The sequence below is a fragment of the Phacochoerus africanus genome, chromosome 13, assembly GCF_016906955.1.
Source record: "Phacochoerus africanus isolate WHEZ1 chromosome 13, ROS_Pafr_v1, whole genome shotgun sequence".
Taxonomy (NCBI): domain Eukaryota; kingdom Metazoa; phylum Chordata; class Mammalia; order Artiodactyla; family Suidae; genus Phacochoerus; species Phacochoerus africanus.
The window spans coordinates 24,192,666-24,213,345 of NC_062556.1; the positions used below are offsets into that span (position 1 = coordinate 24,192,666).

Below are 20,680 nucleotides of genomic sequence, written 5' to 3' on the forward strand. Positions count from 1 at the left end.
ACCTCGCTTATTTGTTCTTCTGCATCCTGTATTCTGCTGTTAGCTGCTTCTAGGGAATTTTTTATTTCAGTTATTGTATTTTGCATCTCTTCTTGTTTAAGTTTGATATCTTGTATCTCTTTGGTCAGTGTTTTCCTGTAAGTTATCCATCTTTGCCTCCAGTTTATTTCCAGTGTCTTGCATCATCTTCAGCATCAACAGTCTAAAGTCATTTTCCTGGAGGCTAAGAATCTCCTCCTCGCTTAGCTGATTTTCTGGGGTTTCTCCTTTCTCCCTCATCGGAGTTATAGTTCTCTGTCTTTTCATTTTTGTAGGTTTTTGGTGTTGGTGGCCTTTTACAGATACTAGAGTTGTAGCCTCTCTTACTTCTGGTATCTGTCTGCCCCCCTTGTGGCTGAAGTCAGTATGGGGGCTTGCTGTAGGCTTCCTGATGGGAGGGGCTGATGCCTGCCCACTGGTAGGTGGAGCCGATTCTGATCCCTCTGGTGGGTGGGCTTAGTCTCTGGGTGGGATTAGAGGCAGCTGTGTGCTTGAGGGGTCTTTAGGTAGCCTGTTTCCTGAGGGGCGGGGCTGTGATCCCAGCTGGGTTGTTGTTTGCCCTGGGGCTTCTCAGCAGCTGACTGACAGGTGGGGCCAGATTGTCCCAAAATGGCCACCTCTAGAGAAGCCACACTGCTGAATATTCCTGAGAGTTTTGCTTTCAATGTCCCTCCCTCACACCAAGCCACATTCACCCCTCTTTTCCCAGGATGTCCTCCAAGAACTGCAGTCAGGTTTGACCTAGATTCCTATGGAGACCTCACTCTGCCCTGGGACCCAGTGCACGTGAAGGTCTGTGTGTGCCTTTTAAGAATGGGGTCTCCGTTTCCCCCAGTCCTGTGGAGCTCCTGAGCACAAGCCCCACTGGCCTTCAATGCCAGATTCTCCAAGGGCTCTTTCTCCCAGTGCCAGATCCCCGCACGTGAGGGTTTGATGTGGGATTCAGAACTCTCATTCCTGTAGGTGAGTCTCTGTGAACCAGTTAGTTTTCAGTCTGTGGAGCTTCCCACCCGGGAGGTATGGGGTTGTTTATATCGTGAAATTGCCCCTCCTACCTCTTGATGTGGCCTCCTCTTTTTCTTCTGGAATAAAGGTGTCTTTGGTTATGTTAATTAGGTGATTTTTGGAAAGTCCCTAAGGAGCCTTTAGGGCCAACTTTGTGATTAGAGGGTTGGAACTTTCAGTTCCATGTGCCTGTGGTCCAGAGAGGGCAGGGAGAGGGGCTGAGTTCTATCACCGAAGGCCAGTGATTTAATCAGTCATGCCTACTTAATGAAACCTCTATAAAACCCCCAAAGGACAGGATTCAGAGAGCTGTCAGGTTGGTGAACACGTGGAGATTCAGGAGCAGAGGCGCTGGGAGAGGACATGGAAGCTCCCAAGCCCTTCTTGTATGCCTCACCCTATGCTTCTCTTCCATCAGGCTATTCCTGGATTATATCCTTTTATAATATACAGTCATCTAGTAAGTAAATATTATCCTGAGTTATGTGAGTTGCTCTAGCAAATTAATTGAACCCAGGGAAGGGTTCGTGGACACCTCTGATTTATAGCCAGTTCGTCAGGAGCACAGGTAGCCAACCTGGATGCTTTGCAGTTGGCATCTAAAGTGGGCACAATCTTGTAGGACTGAGTCCTTAACCTATGGAATTGGATGCTAACTCCAGGTAGATAGTGTCAGAATGGAGTTGAATTCCTGGGACACTCAGCTGGTATCTGAGCACTGCTTGATGTGGGGAAAAATCCTACACATTGGAACTAAGAGCAGAACCAGAATACCTTTCTTTTTTTATTTATTTTTTTTAAAATTTTTTGTAGAAAAGAGCCTGGGAGCTTGAACATTAATACCTGACTTTCTCTCCCAAAGTGAAAGGTCATTTAACTTATGTAAATTATGCATATGTTTTTTGATTTTAATTAACTCCTTATTTGGCTTCATGTGTTTCTTCTTAATACTTCCATCATTTCTGGTCATAACCAATTTGACATACTTCTTGGCTTTTTCAGCTCCCAAACCCTTCACTTAGGAAATGGAGCCCCATTTTACACCTAGTCCCTGACTTTTACACATAATCTGATTGATCAGCAGCCCCTCCCTCCTCCTCAGCCCCTCCTTTCCATCCAATCTTAGATATGCCTCAAACAGACCCCCTGACTTTCAGGACCTTAACCTCTGGTCTTTTCTTATTTACATAAATACACAATGCAACGCATACTATAATATTTTACTGAATTTAAATAAGGAATATGTTTACAATGGTGTGATTTTTCTTTCCCTATACAAAGCTGGGTTTCTGAATCAGCACTGTCTATGATGTCTTGTCAAGACGTTTAGATCATTCTTCTAAAGTCATTGGATTGTTTTTAAAGCAGGAAATTTCTTTCTCTAGAACCTTCTGTTTATAAACAGGCACTCATTTCCCCTCAGGTCTGTGCCGCTCTGTGAGCCAGGAGGATGCTTGGGAACTCATACCGTATAGCCTCTCAGAGTCTGGCTTGCTTACAGCTAGGTAATTGCCTCTCCCCTACACCTAAGCTGTGATTTTCAAAGCAACAGGGATTTCCCCTACTTCTGACCTGATGCAGTCCATTGTGTAACTGGCACAGTATGAAAGCCCTAATGTATAGAAAAATGAGGGACAATTCTCTGGAGGCAGACAAGGGATTGATTTCTAACATAGGGATTGATTACATTTCAGGCAACAGACTATAATTTAGGAGGAAAAGCAGAGTCAATGAAGCTAATATAATGGTTTCCTCTACAAGCACTGATGCAATTAGCAATTCATTTTAATTGAGAAGGTGCAAGAACTCTTGGACAGGTTCCTATAGCCTTTGTCACAAAATAGGAAATGGAAGGGAAAACCAAGTCAGGATTCATTTTGGTGGAAATGTAGTGTATATAGAGTAATAAAAGTCTAGGAAAAATAAATCATTTTAGTCGATTAAAGTACTATTATAACATGCCATTGGTTTGACTTGGTTTTGAGTAAGAATAATAAGCCGTTTATTTGCATGGTTATGGGAGGTTACTAAAGGGATACTTTCCCTGTCCCAAAAGTCTCCCTCATTTTGGAATCTACCCCTAAATTTTTGCTGAATTTGCCAAACAAATCCAGTTTATTAAAGTTAAAGCATTATCACTACTGAAGTAGCTCCTTATATGCAAAGGGCTATTATACTTTAGTAATCTTCTGTATCCACTGGGATGCTGTTGTTTAGATTTTGATTCTCTGGGTCCAAATAAGTTCCAAAAATTTGTGTTTTCCTTAAGCATCATCAGTGAATCTGGTATATGGATTGTACTTGGATTACTACTGCTTCAGATGTATAGATTATGTATGAACTAGATATTAGTGATTAAGTCTCTAGGCTTATCTTAAATCATTTTTTTCCTAAACAGCATGTTGGAGGATTGGAACACAAAATAGCCAAGTTTGTTATGGAACCAAATTTGGGTCTGCTCACCCATGTGCAATAAAGTTAATCTGCTGGCAAGGGGCTGTGGTGAAGGCAAGTGCAGTGTTGCATTGCAGGACTCCAAGCAAGGAGTCCAGGCACCTGGTGCTTAAAAGACCTGAACTCTCTGATGGCTTTTGGGGAAAGGTTTTTAAACGGCGAGGGAGGGCAGTTGTGGAGCAAATACTCCTCTGATTGCTTGGTGGTGAGGTAATCAGGAGTCAACATAATCAGCTTTCAGGTTCTGACTGGTCTGAGGTCTACATGCTTGTGGGCAGCATAACTTTTTCCACCTGGTGGGAGTTTCAGTATCTGCAAAATATCTCAAAGGATATGCCTCAAGGGCTACTATCTATAGCCCTTGAGGAAGAACTAAAGGTCTTTGACTTTGTTTAATGGCTAAACTATTATTATTTTGTCTTGCTTGACTGTTTTGTTTCTGTGGTTTTCTCACTTCTCTGATTAAATTTCCTCTTTGACACTTGGGGAAGGCCTAGGAGGCTTTTCTACAGATAAGAGGCAGACAGAGGGCATGGTGTTGGTGGGGTCTGTCCCAGGAAGGCCCCATAGGCTCCTTCTCAGTTTCAACTTCAAGGGTGGGTCATGGCAGGAAGAAAGTGTGCAGCATGGGACAGTTTTCCGAGAAGGTAGGCTTAGTCTGGTGTCTAGGCAAGGAGCCCTGATTGGGTGATCAGAAGTCATCATAAAGGTGTTTGCTGCATGTGACAGACGGCAGGGACAAGACGAAAGTACAGCAGTGAGGTGTCTAGGGAGAGACTATATGAGATTCACACTCGGGGTCATCCAAGAACCAATATTTCCTTCAATTTTGCATTCCAGGCACCTCACTCAACTCACCCTAGTCCTGGCTTTGGTAGACAGCTTCTTAAGTGACTCCCAATGATTCCCTGCCCCCTTCTGGTACACATGCCCTTGTGTAATCCCCAACACTTCGAGTGTGGGCTAGTGACTTGCTTCTGAATGGTAGAACATAGCAAAGATGTTGGGATGTCACTTCCAGGGTCAGGTTATAAATGACCTTGAATTTCACCTTACACACCCCCTCTCTCTTTTGTTTTCTCAGATGAAACTGTGACTCACTGAAATATATTGATATTTCTACCCTACTGAGGGGCCTGTGTGGCAGGAAACTTAGGGTGGCCTCCAGACAAACCCCTTGTAAGTAATTGAAGAACTGAGTCTAATTGTACCCAAGGAATTAGGTTCTGTCAGCAAACACAAGAGTGAGCTTAGAAGTAGATCCTCCCCAGTTGAATCTTCAGATGAGACCATAGATAGCCTCAGCTGCCACCTTGATTGCAGCTATTAGAGACCCTGAGCTAGAAGCCCTAGCTAAGTCATTCCCAAATTTCTGACCACACAAGCTGTGTGATAGTGAATATTAATAAGTCACTAAGTTTTGGAGTAATGTTTTGTGCAACAATAGGCAACTAATATAGTGCCTGAAGATTTTGGTGGTGGTGGTGGGTATTGATTGCTGAACCCAAAGGGCATTGCAAACAAGGAAAAATGAGAAGTTACTAAGGATACACTGACCTACATCATAGCTTTGCCCAGGGGTGGTCCTTTCTGCAGGGATTTCTTTCTCTTCTTCCTTATCTCTTCCAAACTTTTCCTCCCCTAACAATAAGCTGGAGAGTTGCCTTATCAGGGTTGACAGCTCAATTCTGAAACCTCTTCTATTAAATCTTCATGATTATTATCTTCATAATCCTCATGTCTGTCATGAAATTTCCTTCCCTGAAATTTGCCATGGTTCCCAGTAAGACTGTGACTGTAACTGATAGTGACAGTATCTTCCACTCATCTAAGTTCTCTGCCCAGCAGCCACAGTCACAAAATACAAAAATTAAATTGTCTGACCTCACAAGGATGTAGAGCACATAGAACTCATATACCCCTGGTGGGAATGCAAAATGGCGCCACCACTTTGGAAAGTGCTATGGCGGTATCTTACAAAGTAAAACCCAAATCTCCCACATGACCCCGTAATTATATGCCTTAGTAACTACTCAAGAGAAATAAAAACTTATGTGCACATAAATGCTTGCATTAAGCTGTTTATGGCAGCTTTATTTGTAACAGTTCAAAGCTTGAAACCATCCAAGTGTTCATCAGCTAGCGAATGGCTAGACAAATAATGGTGTGTTTCTTCAGTGGAATGCTATTTGCCAGTGAAAAAGAACAAACTACTGATACACACAAAACAATGAACCTCAAGAGCATCATACTTAGTGATAGAAGCAAGGTATAAAAGGCCGTATACTCTGATTCCAATTATGTAAAATTCTAGAAAAGGCAAAACTATAGTGATAGAAAGCAGATCAGTGATTATTATGGGCCAGAGTTTAGGGAAGGAATGTTTACAAAAGGACAGAAGGAAAGCTTTGGAGTGCTGGAAATGCTGTATATCATGGTTGTAGTGGTGCTTATGTGACTATATGCCTTTGTCAAGAATCATTGAACTTTAATTGAGTGCATTTACTACATATAAATTGTACCTCCATAAAATTGCTCAAAACAAGAAAAATGCTAAGTGGCCACATAAAGAATGAAAGTAATTCAAGTTCTTGTTCTTGTCTTTATGAGCACAGTGTAATCACTGTTCATTCAAAACCTATTGTTTAAATGCAAGGGTACATAGTTCCCCAGTGGTTGGAATGTGAGCTGATACGGTTTCAGAGTTCTCTGTATTACTTTCCATGCAGAATAAAATGATTATTAAAGGAAAAGCAATAAAAAATGTGCTACATTGAAGCTTGCATATATATTATTAAAACTGAGTCGTAACCTCAACAATTGTTTATTTCATCACTCATATTGTTTCGAATTGCTGACTTACGGTGATGATAGAGAGCAGATCAACTATTAGTCAGCTTTATTATTGTTTTAAAGTCCTTTAGAGGGAGTGCACCCCTAATGCTGGCACCTGGTTAGACTGCTTCTAGCCACTGTTCTTAATAAACTACTGCTGCTCCTCACTAGGAGCCTGCAGCTTCCTGGGACCCTAGAATAATATCACAGATTCATAGGCCAGTCTGCTTTGCAAAAGATTTCAACACTTCATTATTATTCAGCAAATATTATTGATTACCTAGCACAGCCCAGGTGTTCTAGGTACCAGTAGTTTCAGGTGAAGTGGTTATCTTGAGGACTTTAAATTCTGACGGTGTTCATTGACATTGCAAAAGAAAGCAATATAGTCACCAACAGGTCAAAGTAGTAGCAGGCTTTCCTAAAATTACAGTTTTCCCTTTTTTCCCCTTTAATCGTCTTTCTCAGCATCCTCCGAGCTGAGCACCTTTCTCCCAGCACCTTAACCAATCATATTTCCTCATAAGCTTTGGATGTGTGGGGCTCAAGAGGTAGGGCATTATCTTCTCAGAAGGGGGGTCCAACAAGTGGGACCTTCTGCACCACCTTCCATCTATTTGTCCTTCTTATGAGCCTGTAACATTCACCTGTTAGCTTTTAAAATCCTCTAGTGAAAACAAGGTGCTTCGAAATTTTTGATGTAGGGATGTAGCTTAGAATTATAAGTGGCCTCTTTGATGTTCTGCATCACTAGCTAAGGTTTACGCAGCAAATATCTATGCCTATCAAAAAAAAAAAAACTAAGATAAAAGTTCATGTAAGAAGTTCAAAGGGATAAAATTAAGCCCCATTGTGGAAACAATGGGAAGGTTAATACAGGCCAAGCTGAGTCAACAACAAACCTCTGTTCCTTAAGGGGACTACCCTAGAGCTCCCTGTAGTTTCATTTGATTTTTTTTTCTTCTTTTAAGCCTACCTAACAATTCTTAGAACCATAAAGCAACTTAGAGTACATAAATCAGGGCCCAGATTTACAGAAATTAAGAAACTTCTTTATGATTGAGTGAACAAACCCAGCAAGGGGAGCACTGGCCTTCCTAAGCTTTGCTGCTGCCAACCATGTCTCTTAAACTTCCCAAAGAAGAGTAGTCAGATCGCAGAACCAGTACAGGGAGTTTTCAGAATCTCATAATAACTTTTATTTCTTCTGTGCTAATAGTTGCAAAAACAAGATAATAATCATCAATAAGTTTGTTTTCTTCTGGTAATATTGCAGCATCTTCCTTTCAGATAGGCGTTAGCATATTTCTTACCAAGCAAGTTAATACTTCATCTCAACCAACTCCTTTTATAGGCTTGGCAAAGTCATTGACCAACCTGAACAAGGGAAGGGATTGACCATTTCGAAATTAGATGGAGAAAAGGCATTTAAAAATTTTGACTTCCTGTGAACACTGGTGACTTATTTTTAACACACAAAAAAATCACTAATATATATAACTGGAGTTTTTTTTTTTTTGGTTTTTTTTTTAGAGCTGTACCTGTGACATATGGAAGTTCCCAGGCCAGGGGTTGAATCAGAGCTGCAGCTGCCAGCCTACACCAGAGCCACAGCCATGCAGGATCTGAACCATGTCTGTGACCTACAGCACAGCTCATGGCAATGCTGGATCCTTAACCCACTGAGTGAGGCCAGGATCAAACCCGTGTCCTCATGGATACTAGTCAGGTTCATAACCTGATGAGCCACAACAGATAACTGTTAAATAAAATGAACATAATACTCTACCATTTGTGTGATGATCTGACTCTCTGTTATCTGGTTTTGTTTTTTTTTTTTTGCATATTTGTGTAGTCTGTGTGCTTTGCTTAAAATCATTAAGTCCATGGAGAGGTTAGACTCAAAATCTGTTCTTTGGGGCTATTTCTTGTTCTGCTGAGAATGTATCTTCAGCTGCCAGGGGAAGATGTGTACATGAATCCTCTTACCTGTGTCAAAGTCATTTACAGCTGTGTAGAATGAACCCAACTGTAGTAGGTTGATAAATCCAGGTTTCAAGAGGACACGAAGTGACTGTTTAGCAAGAACCAGAAGGTGTGGGGTCAGGTTGAATGCTCATGTTTGATGGGGAAGATGAGAGGAAGGAGGTCATGGAAAGGCAGAGTCCAGTAGCTGCTTAGGTGACATGATCCAGAAGCCCTGCCTTGCTCAGTGTTCCCGCTGTGTTGGTTTCTGTATTTTCAGTATGCAAAGAATGCTCACCCAGTGACAGAGGACTTGAACCCTCTGGTCACTTGTCCCCTTCCACCATTCTTGGGATTTCTCTGGGATGTTCTAATACAAAGGAAGCTTTTACCTTGAAAACTTCAAAAGTAATTTTATTCTATAGATTATGTGAAACGAAAGACTTGCTTACTCTTAGCGCCATTGCTCTTAAGCCTCGCTCTTTCACCTTGTTCTTGCTGGTGAAGTGTATGTGAATGGGAGAGATCATTTCTAGGAGTGGGGTTTGCATTGGAAGTTATTCTTTCATTCATTCATAGTCAGCAAATATGCACTAAGTACCCACTAGATGCCAGGGGAATATGGGCAAACCATTCACAGCTTGTGCAAAGTCTTGGTCTTGAGGGATCGGAGCCGCATGCTTTGGGCCCTGGGTGCAACAGCAACAGCAGACACGGGTAGTGCTGTGGGCCGTGTTCTTGTCATGCCCGAGGCCCTCTGGGGGATGGTTCTTTGAGGAGCTGCCTTGGCTGCAGCTCTCTTGGTTGAATCTCTAAGTACAGCAGCATAAGCCAAGGCTTCCTGTTGAGTGATATAGCCTGGAGGGAAGAAATGAGAGAATCTTCAAAGTCAATGCTTTTACAAAACAAATAAGCAAACAATTCTGCAAATAGTTACATAGGCACACAATTTCTTCTACTTTGCAGGGTAGAAACAATGATGTTTAGCACACTCAGGTCGCCTACTTTTTCAGAATATGAAGTATATTTTTCTTCCTTTGCATTTCTCATTTTATGAGTTAATAAATAGTTATTAATGATCATGACAAATTATTTGGAGAGGGACTTGACCCATAAGGTGTCTTCATATGAATTGCTTATCTTTATTTTACTTTTCTTTCTTTCTTTTTTTTTTTTTTTGTCTTTTTAGAGTTATACCCAAGGCATGGAGGTCCCCAGGCTAGGGGTCAAATTGGAGTTGTAGCTGCCAGCCTACACCACAGCCACAGCAACATGGGATCTGAGCCACTTTTGTGACCTGCACTACAGGTCACAGATCCTTAACCCACTGAGCGAGGCCTAGGATCGAACCCGCATCTACATGGCTACTAGTCGGGCTCCTTTAAACTGAGCCTCAGTGGGAACTCCCATGAATTGCTTATCTTTAGCATAAAAACTTTCTTCAGATAGAAACAGATATATTCAGTCTCTCTCGGCGTCTTTAAAATGTAGTCTGTAGACCATGCACTACAGGGTCATTTGGCTGAGGCCACATTAATAATGCTTTTCAAAAATGCAGATTTCTGGGAGTTTCTGTTTTGGCGCAGTGAAAATGAATCCAACTGGTATTTATGAGGATGCAGGTTCCATCGCTGGCCTCACTCAGTGGGTTAAGGATCTGGTGTTGCCATGAGCTGAGGTGTAGTTCTTGGACATAGCTCAGATCCCACATTGCTGTGGCTGTGGTATAGGCTGGCAGCTACAGCTCTCATTCGGCCCCTAGCATGAGGACTTCCATATGCCACCTGTGTGGCCCTAAAAAAAAAAAAGAAAAGAAAAAGAAAAAGAATGCAGATTTCTGAGTCTTTCCAAAGTACTGCTGAATCAGAAATGCAGAGAGTAAGCTTGGACATCTGTATTTTAAGAACCTAGACAGGTGGGTTTTATATGTACTACATTGCATACCTCTGTTTCTGGTTTCATTGGCCTCTATGCAATTTTACTCTATAAACAAAGTACCAGATGATGCTTCTCTAGCCTCTCAGACAGTCATGGGGACCAGGCTAAATCCTGGTTCTGACATTTAGTGGTTGCATGAGCCTGGCTGAGTGGTTTAACTTACTCGTGTCTCAATATTCTCTTCTGTAAAATATGGGTTATAAAAGCACCATGTAGAGGTGTTTGAGCTGTAAATAAGACAATACATGTGAAGCGCTTAGAGCAATGCCTGGCACATAGGAAGCCCTGATAAAACATTGCTATTGTTGTTCTTGTTCTTGACATTAAATCATTTGCAAAAACCAACTTTTCCTTTAGTGCACATACAGGAACAACCATAATAAGATAGATGTGCCATTGCCAAGTGAGTGGTTCTCAAAGGAAAGGCTCTTTTGGAGCCAGAAGAAGGGTGTAGTAAGAGGGAGCCAAGACTGAACACATCTCCTGGAAGAAAAGGGATTTGATAACAGTGTCGCCTTTCACGAGGTTGTTGCTTACAATCCTTCCAATAGGTTGTCTCTTATCATCTATGAAGGTTTTTCACAGTCATTCTTTCATCTGAGCTTTGTAAAATTCCAGAGGTTGGTAGAAGAAGAGAGGTGACACAGTGTGGGGGTAAAGATGAATGATCTCTGGGGGTGATGATCCCCGACCTTTACTACCTATGTGATCTGGGTCAAGTTCTAGAACCTCTCTGAGCTGCAGTTTCCCACACCTGTAAAGTGGGGAGAAAATGAGATATTCTATCAAACTGGTGGCACAATGCCCAAAATATGGCAAATACTCAAGAAACATAGCTATTATTGCTGTGAGGCAGACAAACCCTTGAGTTTGCACAACCAACAAGGGGCTGAGCTTTGGTTTGAGCCGGGACCATGTGCTTAAGTCCATTACCATTTCTACTAGATCAAGTTCTTATAAATCTCGGAGAATTGTTGACATTTTAAAACAATCCATACTCTGGTTTCTTTAAGCTCTCTTCATTTCCCCATAAAACCTTGCTTTTTCTTATTAGAGATAACCATTTTAAAATTGACCTGCCAACCATGTGGATAAAATAGCAGGCTGGCAGAGGCTCTTCTACTTGAATTATTTATCTGGAAACTTGACTTCCAGCTGCAGCATACGAGTCCCTTCCTGGGGTGCCTGATTCAGGTCAGGTAGTTAAGCTCACCCAGCAGCTGCTGTTGCAGAAGGCGGTGAATATAGCGGGTCTGCAGGGCCTCCCACTGGGGCCGGGGGCTGTAAATCCTCATGATGCTGTAAAAGTAGCGCTGCTGCCCTTGGGTCAGGTCCTGTCAGAGCAGAGCAGGTGATTCTGATGAGTCAGTGGCGTTCGATAGGATGAGAGTGGGATGTATTCAGAGCTGACTTCCACAGAAATAGGATGCTTCCCCCGCCCCCGCTCTAGATAGATAGATAGATAGATAGATAGATAGATAGATAGATAGATAGATAGATAGATGTAGCTATTTATCTACATATAGAGATATAAATGATAGATATATATGTAGATACCTAGATATCTAGGAGTTCCGTCGTGGCTCAGCGGAAATGAATCTGACTAGCATCCATGAGGACACAGGTTCAATCCCTGGCCTTGCTCAGTGGGTTAAGGATCCAGCATTGCCGAGACCTGTGGTGTAGGTCGCAGATGCAGCTCGGATCCTGCGTTGCTGTGACTGTGGTGTAGGCTGGCAGCTGTAGCTCCGATTCAACCCATAGCCTGGGAACTTCCATGTGACACTGGTGCAGCCCTAAGAAGCACAATAAATAAATGGATAAATAAATAAATAAATAACCACTGGACTAGAAGAAGAAGAAAGGCCGATTAGAGGGAGAAAGTGATAGGAATTTTCTCATGGGGCACAAAATGTCTGAATGTATTGGGAACCAGACTTTTATTTATTTATTTATTTTTTACTTTAAACAGAATATAGAGTCTGAGCTGGAAAAGCTTCTAGAGTTAGGCAGGGAGAGACCTCTCATGGCAGCCTTTTATGCTGTGTTAAGAGTTTAAAGAGTACCTTTTATATGAGGAACCATTGGTTTATTTTTTGTGAGTTTTTATGGCTACACCTGCGGCATGCAGAAGTTCCCAGGCCAGGGATCGAACCCATGCCACTGCAATAACCAGAGCCACTGCAGTGACAACACCAGATCCTTAATCCGCTGAGCTACAAGGGAATGCCACCATTGGACTTTGTTTAAGGCAGTGGTTCTCAACAGGAGTGATTTTGACCCTGATGGGACATTTGGCAATGTCTGGAGAAATGATTGTCACAAATGGTGGGAGGAAGGATGGATGCCACTGGTACTCAGGGGCAGAGGCCAGGGGTGCTGCTGGGCATACTACAGAGCAGGAGACGGCCTCCCAGTGCCCTTCAATAAAGAATCACTCAGCTCCAAATGCCTTTCTTTAAGGTGACCAGATCTATGTTTTTTATTTTATTTTATTTTATTTTTGTTTTTCAGTCTTTTTAGGGCCATACCCACAGCATGTGGAAGTTCTCAGGCTAGGGATCAAACTGGAGCTGCAGCTTCCAGCCCACACCACAGCCACAGTAGCCAGATCTAAGCCACGCCAGCTCACAGCAACGCTGGATCCCCAACCCACTGAGCCAGACCAGAGATCAAACCTGCATCCTCATGGTCACTAGTCGGGTTCGTTACCGCTGAGCCACAACAGGAACTCCAAGATCTTCATTTTTAGAAGGATTGCTGTGACCTTGCTGTGGAGAACGGGCTTAAGGGAAGACAGACTACCGGTAGGGAGACTACTTAGAAAGCTGTCATCTAGTGCTCAGGAAGAGCAAGAAGGGCTGAACTACCATTACTTTTATATACCTGATATATATTAAGTGCTTACTACATACAGGTGGGGGAAATGAGATTAGAAAAATCAAAATAAAGTTCACCATATAATAAGGACCCACTGTATAGCACAGGGAAATATACTAAATATCTTATTTTTATTTATTTATTTATTTTTGTCTTTTCTAGCACTGCACCTGCGGCATGTGGAAGTTCCCAGGCTAGGAGTCAAATTGGAGCTGTAGCTGCCAGCCTACACCACAGCTCACAGCAACGCCGGATCTTTAGCCCACTGACTGGGGCCAGGGATCAAACCTGCATCCTCGTGGGTATTAGTTGGGTTCATTACCACTGAGCCATGACAGGAACTCCTATACTAAATATTTTGTAATAATCTATAGTGGAAAATAATCTTAAAAAGTGTACATATGTATATATGCATAATTGCATCACCTTGCTGTACACTTGGAACTAATATAACATAAATAAACTACACTTCAATTAAAAAAAAGAGGAAAAAAATGAGGGTAGCTTTAGAGAAAAATTACATTCCAGTGGATATTAAGTTCTGGTGTATTTAATGGTCTTTGAGGTTTTTGTGTTTACTGCCTAAGACTCACTTCTTGGATGGCTCCTTGTTGCTGAGTTATATTATTGTAAAGTTTAATTGAATTATTAAAAGAACATTCTAAAAAAAGTTCACCTTAGGCTAGAAAATTTAAAATAATGACAGAATTTTCAAAACTAGTCGATAACCATGTAATAAAGGCTAAACTTAGCATAATTACATATAGAAGTTAAATTAATTTTATCTCCTAAACATTTTGTGTGGAATTGAAATCTGTGAGTCAGATTTTTTCTAATATCTGGAGACCTTAAATCTGTGTGTATATATATATATATATATGTACATTCTTTTATATATATGTGCATACGTATGTGTGTGTGTGTGTGTGTGTGTGTGTGTGTGTGTATGACTGGGTCACTTTGCCATACAGCAGAAAATGACAGAACAATGTAAATCAGCTATAGTAAAAAAAAATAAAAACCTAAGAAAACACCCTATTTCTTGCCTATCAAAAGAAAGAGAGAAAAAAAAGAAAATACCTCCATAAAGCAGCTGAGCCAAGTAGTTCACACTTTGAGACATCATTTCAGCTTTACAGTTTATGAATTAGATGTTTTAAAAGATAATATATTTGAAGAAGAGAAGAGATTCCTAATTAAGCTTTTTCAAATGATTGAGAACAATATAACATGAAAATTGCAAGCCATTTCAAGCTCCAAAGTGCAATAGAAATTTCCATTATATAAGATAAAGTCTTGAATGTTAGTTTTATTTTACAAGGGAAAAAAATGCCTAGTTCTTTTCCTTAGTAGGACTCTCGACTTCTTGAGAGAAGTAACAGATAACATTTAAAAAAATTGATGGGTAGTTGATTTACAATACTTCAGGTGTATAGCAAAGTGTTTCATTTTATTCTTTTTCAGATTCTTTTCCATAGTATGCTATTAAAAAATATTGACTATAGGTCTCTATGCTACACTGTAGGTCTTCATTTATTTTATATAGAGTAGTTCATATCTGTTAATCCCAAACACCTAATTTATTCTGCCATTTCCCATTCGGTAACCATAAATTTGTGTTCTATGGCTATGACTCTGTTTCTGTTTTATAAATAAGTTCATTTGTATCATTTTTTAGACTCCACATATAAGTGATATCATATGATAATTGTCATTCTCTTTCTGAGTACGATATTATCTAGCTCCATCCATGTTGCTGCAAATGATTATTTCATTCTTTTTTATGACTGAGTAATAATCCTCTGTGTGTGTGTGTGTGTGTGTGTGTGTACCACAACAGATAGCATTTTTTATATTCTTACCCTGTTTCTTAGTCTTTCTTGAGGGAACGAAAGAGCTCTTGAAGTGGGACGGGTATAAAAATAGATCATCCGAGTGCTCTTGCATTCTCTCATAGATGCCCCTGACCTGCACTGAGGGCCTGCGTTGGGTCCAGTATTCTCCCTAATGCTGGTAAACAAAGACCCAAGAGGTCCTTAACCTTTGAAGAAGAGACAGAGAAGGCCCCTGCACCTGTGAATAATACACTGTACCTTCAGCAATGAAGTGCCAGAGGCAGAGGGAGGGACTCGAATGCAAGGAATCTGTGGAACATTCTGAAGCTTTTGTTGTCTTTTCCGTTTTTCTCCCATCTTTATCCTGTATCTCCAAGGAACAACAAGATACAGCATAAAAAAATTCATTTTGGGAGTTCCCGTCGTGGCGCAGTGGTTAACGAATCCAACTAGGAACCATGAGGTTGCGGGTTCGGTCCCTGCCCTTGCTCAGTGGGTTAACGATCCGGCGTTGCCGTGAGCTGTGGTGTAGGTCGCAGACGCGGCTCGGATCCCGCGTTGCTGTGGCTCTGGCGTAGGCCGGTGGCTGCAGCTCTGATTGGACCCATAGCCTGGGAACCTCCATATGCCGCGGGAGCGGCCCAAGAAATAGCAATAACAACAACAACAACAACAACAAAAGACAAAAAAAAAAAATCATTTTGTTCAACCAATTTGGGGGAATGTATCTAAGTGAGTAAACAAATAAATCAACAAAGAGATAAAGATTATTTATTTCAAGGGATAAGACATTTTCTCACATTTCCAAGGTTTGGACCTCATCAGTCTGCTTAGCTCTCCACTTTTCCCTACTCTCATCCCTGAAATTAAAGAAATAATTCAGAGCCTGTTGTCTTTCTTCTTCACTCTGTGTTTGGAATGGATGGATTACAGAATCACACCAAGTCACAATAGTTATTTCTTGATAATTTTAATAGTAGTTATTATCTTATCTGACTCTAATTTTGGAAAAATTTAGAAATTAAAATAAGACCATCTACAATCTAACTTTCTATAACTATTGTTGGCATTTGATTGATTTGCTTTTATTTGTTTCTTTTCTGTGTGTAATTTACAAAAAAAAGAGATCATACTCCATGTGTTATGCACTTTCTGGCTCATTAAATAGCCTTTGAAGATAAGATTTTTTAGTGTCAGTGTATTATACCTTTACATAATTCTCCATTTCTTGCACATTTAGATTTGCAATGTTCTAGCCTTGTGCTATACAAGAAACTATTATACCAAGCCATGTTTCCAACCTGACAGAGATACAAAATGAAAGAGCCACCCCTGTCCAAGTCTCCTTTCCTTTCCCTAATTTAAGGTTTAGAATCTGAGGCATGTAGAAGAATTGAAACACTAACAATCAAAGAATAGGTATCTTGGAATAAGGTTGCCAAGGCAGAGTGGAAACCCCAAGCATTTTTTCCTCTGCTCACTTCTTTGCCTTTGTCAGCAATGCCTAGCCTACCTCCTGGGATTCTTGGATTAACTGAGATTGAATACAGAATGCTCTCACATTAGGCTACTTCTTTTTCTCTCTCTCCTCTACCCTATTTTATGCTTATGCACACATGCACACACAAGCACCACACATACTTGCACTTAAGAAGGATTCTCATGTGTGAGAAAACTGGTTCTCACTTCACAGAGCTCAGGCTCAGATCTTCTCTAAATAAGAGAAATTTATTAGCAAAAACATCAGTTAACATTTTTGTGTGTCTTGTTTCCATTGTATAAACTTATAAATTAAACCATAAATATTTTATTTAATACTGCTTTCCTCCAAAATGGCCTCCAGAAACCATACCTATCAAGATAGACTCTTTTAATATTCTCCATGATAGAAGGCTACACTCGATCCTGTACTCAAATCATCTCAATATTCCTCCTCCCATTTTCCAGATCTGTAGAGCAGAACATAAATATTCTTCAAAGCTGGGAAGATTTCTTCTCTCCGCAAATAGCATAAGAAATTGACTGACGAGCTTTCTTGGGACAACAATTCATGTGTGCTTTTCTTGGGCTATTTCTGAGGAAACCCATCTCAGAAACCTATTCAAGTGGGCTATACTTGATAAGGTTTGATTCAGATGCTTAAAGAATTCAGGGAGGAAAAAAATCTAAAAAATAATTTCTATCTGAAACAAAAAGATTTGCTTAAAAGAAACTTACCCTGAATTGTAATCTCCTCTTTTTAAAAAGCTAGTATTCATATTCACTGTAGTTTTCTTGCAAGGTCTCTTTTTTCATGTGGTGGTGGTGGTGGTAAAATGCAGTTTGTTGATAAACTGATCTCCAAGCAACAACATGTGATGAAACAGATACTGGGGGAAATTTGGCTGCATGCCTCTCCCTGCTTCTGGACAACATTCAGCTGCACAGTTTAATATTTTTTCTTCCAAATTTTGTATTTAATCAAATGTCAACTTCTAAATCTACTATATTTGCATTACATGCAGACACAGGAGAGGAAAGTGCACAGAGACAGAGGCCGAATATTAAAGGACAAGAAACCATCAGGGCAACAGGCCACTATCTGCGTATTTCTCATATTTATAGTCAATAACCTGTATCCCTGTTGCTTGAAACGATGGGGGAATAATTCCTAAGTAGAGAGTTAGGAGCATAAATGTGACTGTGATAACCTATGGAATTGTTCTCATATGTTAAGACAAGGTTTCTTTCTTAATTTTTGGAGGAGTATGATATTCTCTATATTTGTTCTCAGAGAGAGGCTGTGTGAAAATGAACTTACAGCACAGACTTCTTGTCCACCCTGACATCATCAGCATAAGCCTCGCATTTTAACCTGACTCATGAGAGCAATCTTATTCCTTCCTCTGGTTAGTATTATTACTACAGACTGCCTTTCTTTCTTGAGACTCTTCTCTCTGAAGGCCAGACTAGCTGCAAAAATGAAGAGTTCCTGGAGAAAATGGAAGAAGAAAAAAGAACGAAAATCACAAATTCAAAATTCTTGGGAGGCTTAGATGGAGAAAAATAGAGATAAAAGTGCTAAATTGTATAGCTTAAAAAAGAAAGAAGAGATTCAACACATACAAAAAGAATGCATTTTTTTTCTCAATAATGTAAATTCAGACCTTCTGGAGGAATAAACATGGCACAGCAAGAGTTTGTACGTGCCAGTGGATACCACAAAGCCTCTCACTGGATCTGAGAGGTTGGTGATTCTCTACTGAGAGATAAAGAACAGTTGTCTGCAGAGTTCATGGCATCAGCTGAGTCTCCCCTGAGTGTTTTTCCAGGATGTGATGAAGTGCCTTCTAGGGCACACCGCATCTGCTGACTTCCACACATGCTGATTCAGACCAGCATGCATCAGTTCCTGCCCAGCCGGGAAAACAGAAACAGATGTAGGCGTTTGACAGAGAGGAACCTGAATGTAAGGAATACAAACGTTTTGAAATGGGCTGCAGGAGCAAAACAGGAAAAGTTAGCTTATCCAAAGATCGGCAGTTACATTCAACTACCACCACACCTAGAGCCGGGGGGACGAAAAGGAAAGTGACTTCCCCCAGAGTCCATGAACACTGTGCCATTGAGACTGCCTCTCTTGTGACACTGCTACCTGAGCAGCACCTCAGGAGCCGGTACTTCTCTGCTCCTCTTGTTTCTGAGTTCTTTCCAAAACTCCATATTGCTGTTGGGATCACCACTGTCACTGCCCTTGCTTCCTCTGTTGCTGATGTGGTTGCTGATGCCGCCATTGTTATAGATGCAGGTAAAACCCATGGCTATGGCCCCTCCTTTCTCCCAGCCTTCCCACTGGATGATAGTTGGCCAGTGAGGGATTCTGCAAAATGTCTTTTTCAGTCTTCCCATTACTGTGGTAAAGAGAAGGGTATGTATGAAGCTGAGAGATAATGGACACCTCAACACATGGAAATGCCATTAACAGAATTCCCAGAGGTACCTCCGGGATCTATAAAGTCTGGCAGAAGGCTGAAGGACTTAAACGTACAGCCAGTGTTTGCCTAGTACCACTAAAGTCTGGAATTTTGTAAGAAAAGACAGAAGATAATTAACTAGCTCTATAAATGGTGTCAAAGAATGAATTATCAATTTTTGGACAATAAATTAGACTTTAGAATGAGGAAAAATATGTATCATGCATTTTGAACAAAGCAATTGTTTTCTGGATGACTAGCTAGACTTTTCAAAGAGAATTAAAACTGACAACAACAACAAAAAAGAATAGAAATGCCCATCATCTAATAACTGCAGAAAATAATCGTTTTGACTATTGGTAAAAATGCATATCATTTCACAGATAAAACATTGGTATAATACGGGACACAATGCTTGGGACTTCGGTACATCTGTACTCATTGCTCAGAACATGAGTGATAGAGCACATTTATAGAATAGTGGGGTAAATATGACCTCATGGGCATTACCAAGTGAGGCAAAGGAACTCTTGATTGGAATCCAAGATGAGATGATACCCTAATACAAAGAATCCTGCCTGCTAGAACAAGAGGCGGAATATCACTGTGTGTCTAAGTACTTCCCAGGAAAACCATGAACCCAAGAGGAAATTATCTGCTCCTATCCTCTGCTCCTGCTGCTTCTCCAGGATCCTCTTAGCTGCAGGGCTCTCCATGGAGATGACTCTCTCAGGCACAGCCATCCTTCTGCGGCTGCCCCAAGCCCTTGGGGCATCAGTGCACCACAGTGAAGTGAAGGAAGAGTCCTTTCCCCCACTCTGCGCTGCTGTTTGTCACTGGACTCCTGAGCGCTTCCACTCAGAGCTTTCAGGGTATGTGTTGGCACTCTCTCACCTAAAGCTGTATGGGCCACTGGGCTCAGTCTTTGTTTTGCGGGGTTGGGGGTTGGGGTTGGTTATTCCTCTATTATCTCATTTTTTACCTCCCATCTCTTTCTTGAAAACTGCAACTTCTCCAAGATCCTAAAACAAAAAGTCTTTACATAGACCAACCCCTTTAAGGGTCACTGGTCTCAAGAGTGAGAAAACTAAGGATCCCAGTTTGAGCTCTAAGAGCCACTTTGAGCGAGTGAAGACTACTTAGGATGCTTAGAGGCAGTGCTTAGCAGCAAAGAAAAAGTTGGGTGTGGTCATATATGTGCTAAGGATTTGGGGAAAACAGATTCAAAAAGTTGAGAAAGAAATCTAAAATGGTATATGACGCAAGAAGGAAATGTCCAGAGATTTAATTTTGGCTCAGTAATCCCACATAAACTCAATGAAGGAAAGAAGTAGGATTATCAGAAAGAACTAGAGTAGGTACCCTGAGTACTTGCAGACAATTCTACACTCAAAGCCAGGTTACTTTTTAAAATTGGAAGAATTTTCTGAAAAAGTAAATTGCTAGGGATTAGCACTGTTCCTCTGAAAACAGATCCTATGGCATAGCTGTTAAATAGCAGAGCCAGGACTCAAACCCATGGTTACCTGAAGTCTATGATCTCTCCCCTTGGATTCAGGAACCAAAGGGGAATTCAAGCAATAAATGTGCTGCTGTATTAAAAATTCCCTCCTACCCAGCTATTACCCACAGACAGAATTTATGCATCTTGATTTCTTTCTGTCCTTGGGGTGTGTTTCATTTCCATCTAGAATACTGCTTGGTTGAACAAAGGGAGGCTTTAGTTTCACAAAAACTATGGTCATAGTTCTGGAGCAGGTTATTAGTCTTATACCA

The 20,680-nt window shown here is 41.0% G+C and overlaps 1 protein-coding gene across 2 annotated transcripts; it reads right to left on the reverse strand.

Annotated features, from left to right (window-relative positions):
- Window positions 1-8,148: 8,148 nt before the first annotated feature.
- On the reverse strand, window positions 8,149-17,261 carry FAM216B (family with sequence similarity 216 member B). 2 transcript variants are annotated; one of them, XM_047756039.1, is made up of 4 exons: window positions 17,169-17,261; window positions 15,210-15,315; window positions 11,450-11,570; window positions 8,149-9,156 (listed from the first exon to the last, which is right to left on the reverse strand). In XM_047756039.1, exons 1-4 carry the CDS (start codon window positions 17,207-17,209, stop codon window positions 8,933-8,935), a joined length of 492 nt encoding a protein of 163 aa, XP_047611995.1. In that variant the 5' UTR covers window positions 17,210-17,261; the 3' UTR covers window positions 8,149-8,932. The 2 variants fall into 2 exon arrangements, with proteins under 2 accessions (XP_047611995.1, XP_047611994.1); XM_047756038.1 differs by having other exon boundaries at window positions 15,210-15,321.
- Between the last annotated feature and the right edge of the window lie 3,419 nt (window positions 17,262-20,680).

Excerpts from the sequence above, each read along its gene's own strand:
- FAM216B (XM_047756038.1), bottom strand. The coding sequence starts at position 17,209 with ATGAATACTAGCTTTTTAAAAAGAGGAGATTACAATTCAGG. Across the intron at positions 15,322-17,168 it reads AGAGGAGATTACAATTCAGG|ATACAGGATAAAGATGGGAG; the intron begins GTAAGTTTCTTT and ends TGTTCCTTGGAG. Across the intron at positions 11,571-15,209 it reads CTGGCACTTCATTGCTGAAG|GACCTGACCCAAGGGCAGCA; the intron begins GTACAGTGTATT and ends CTGCTCTGACAG.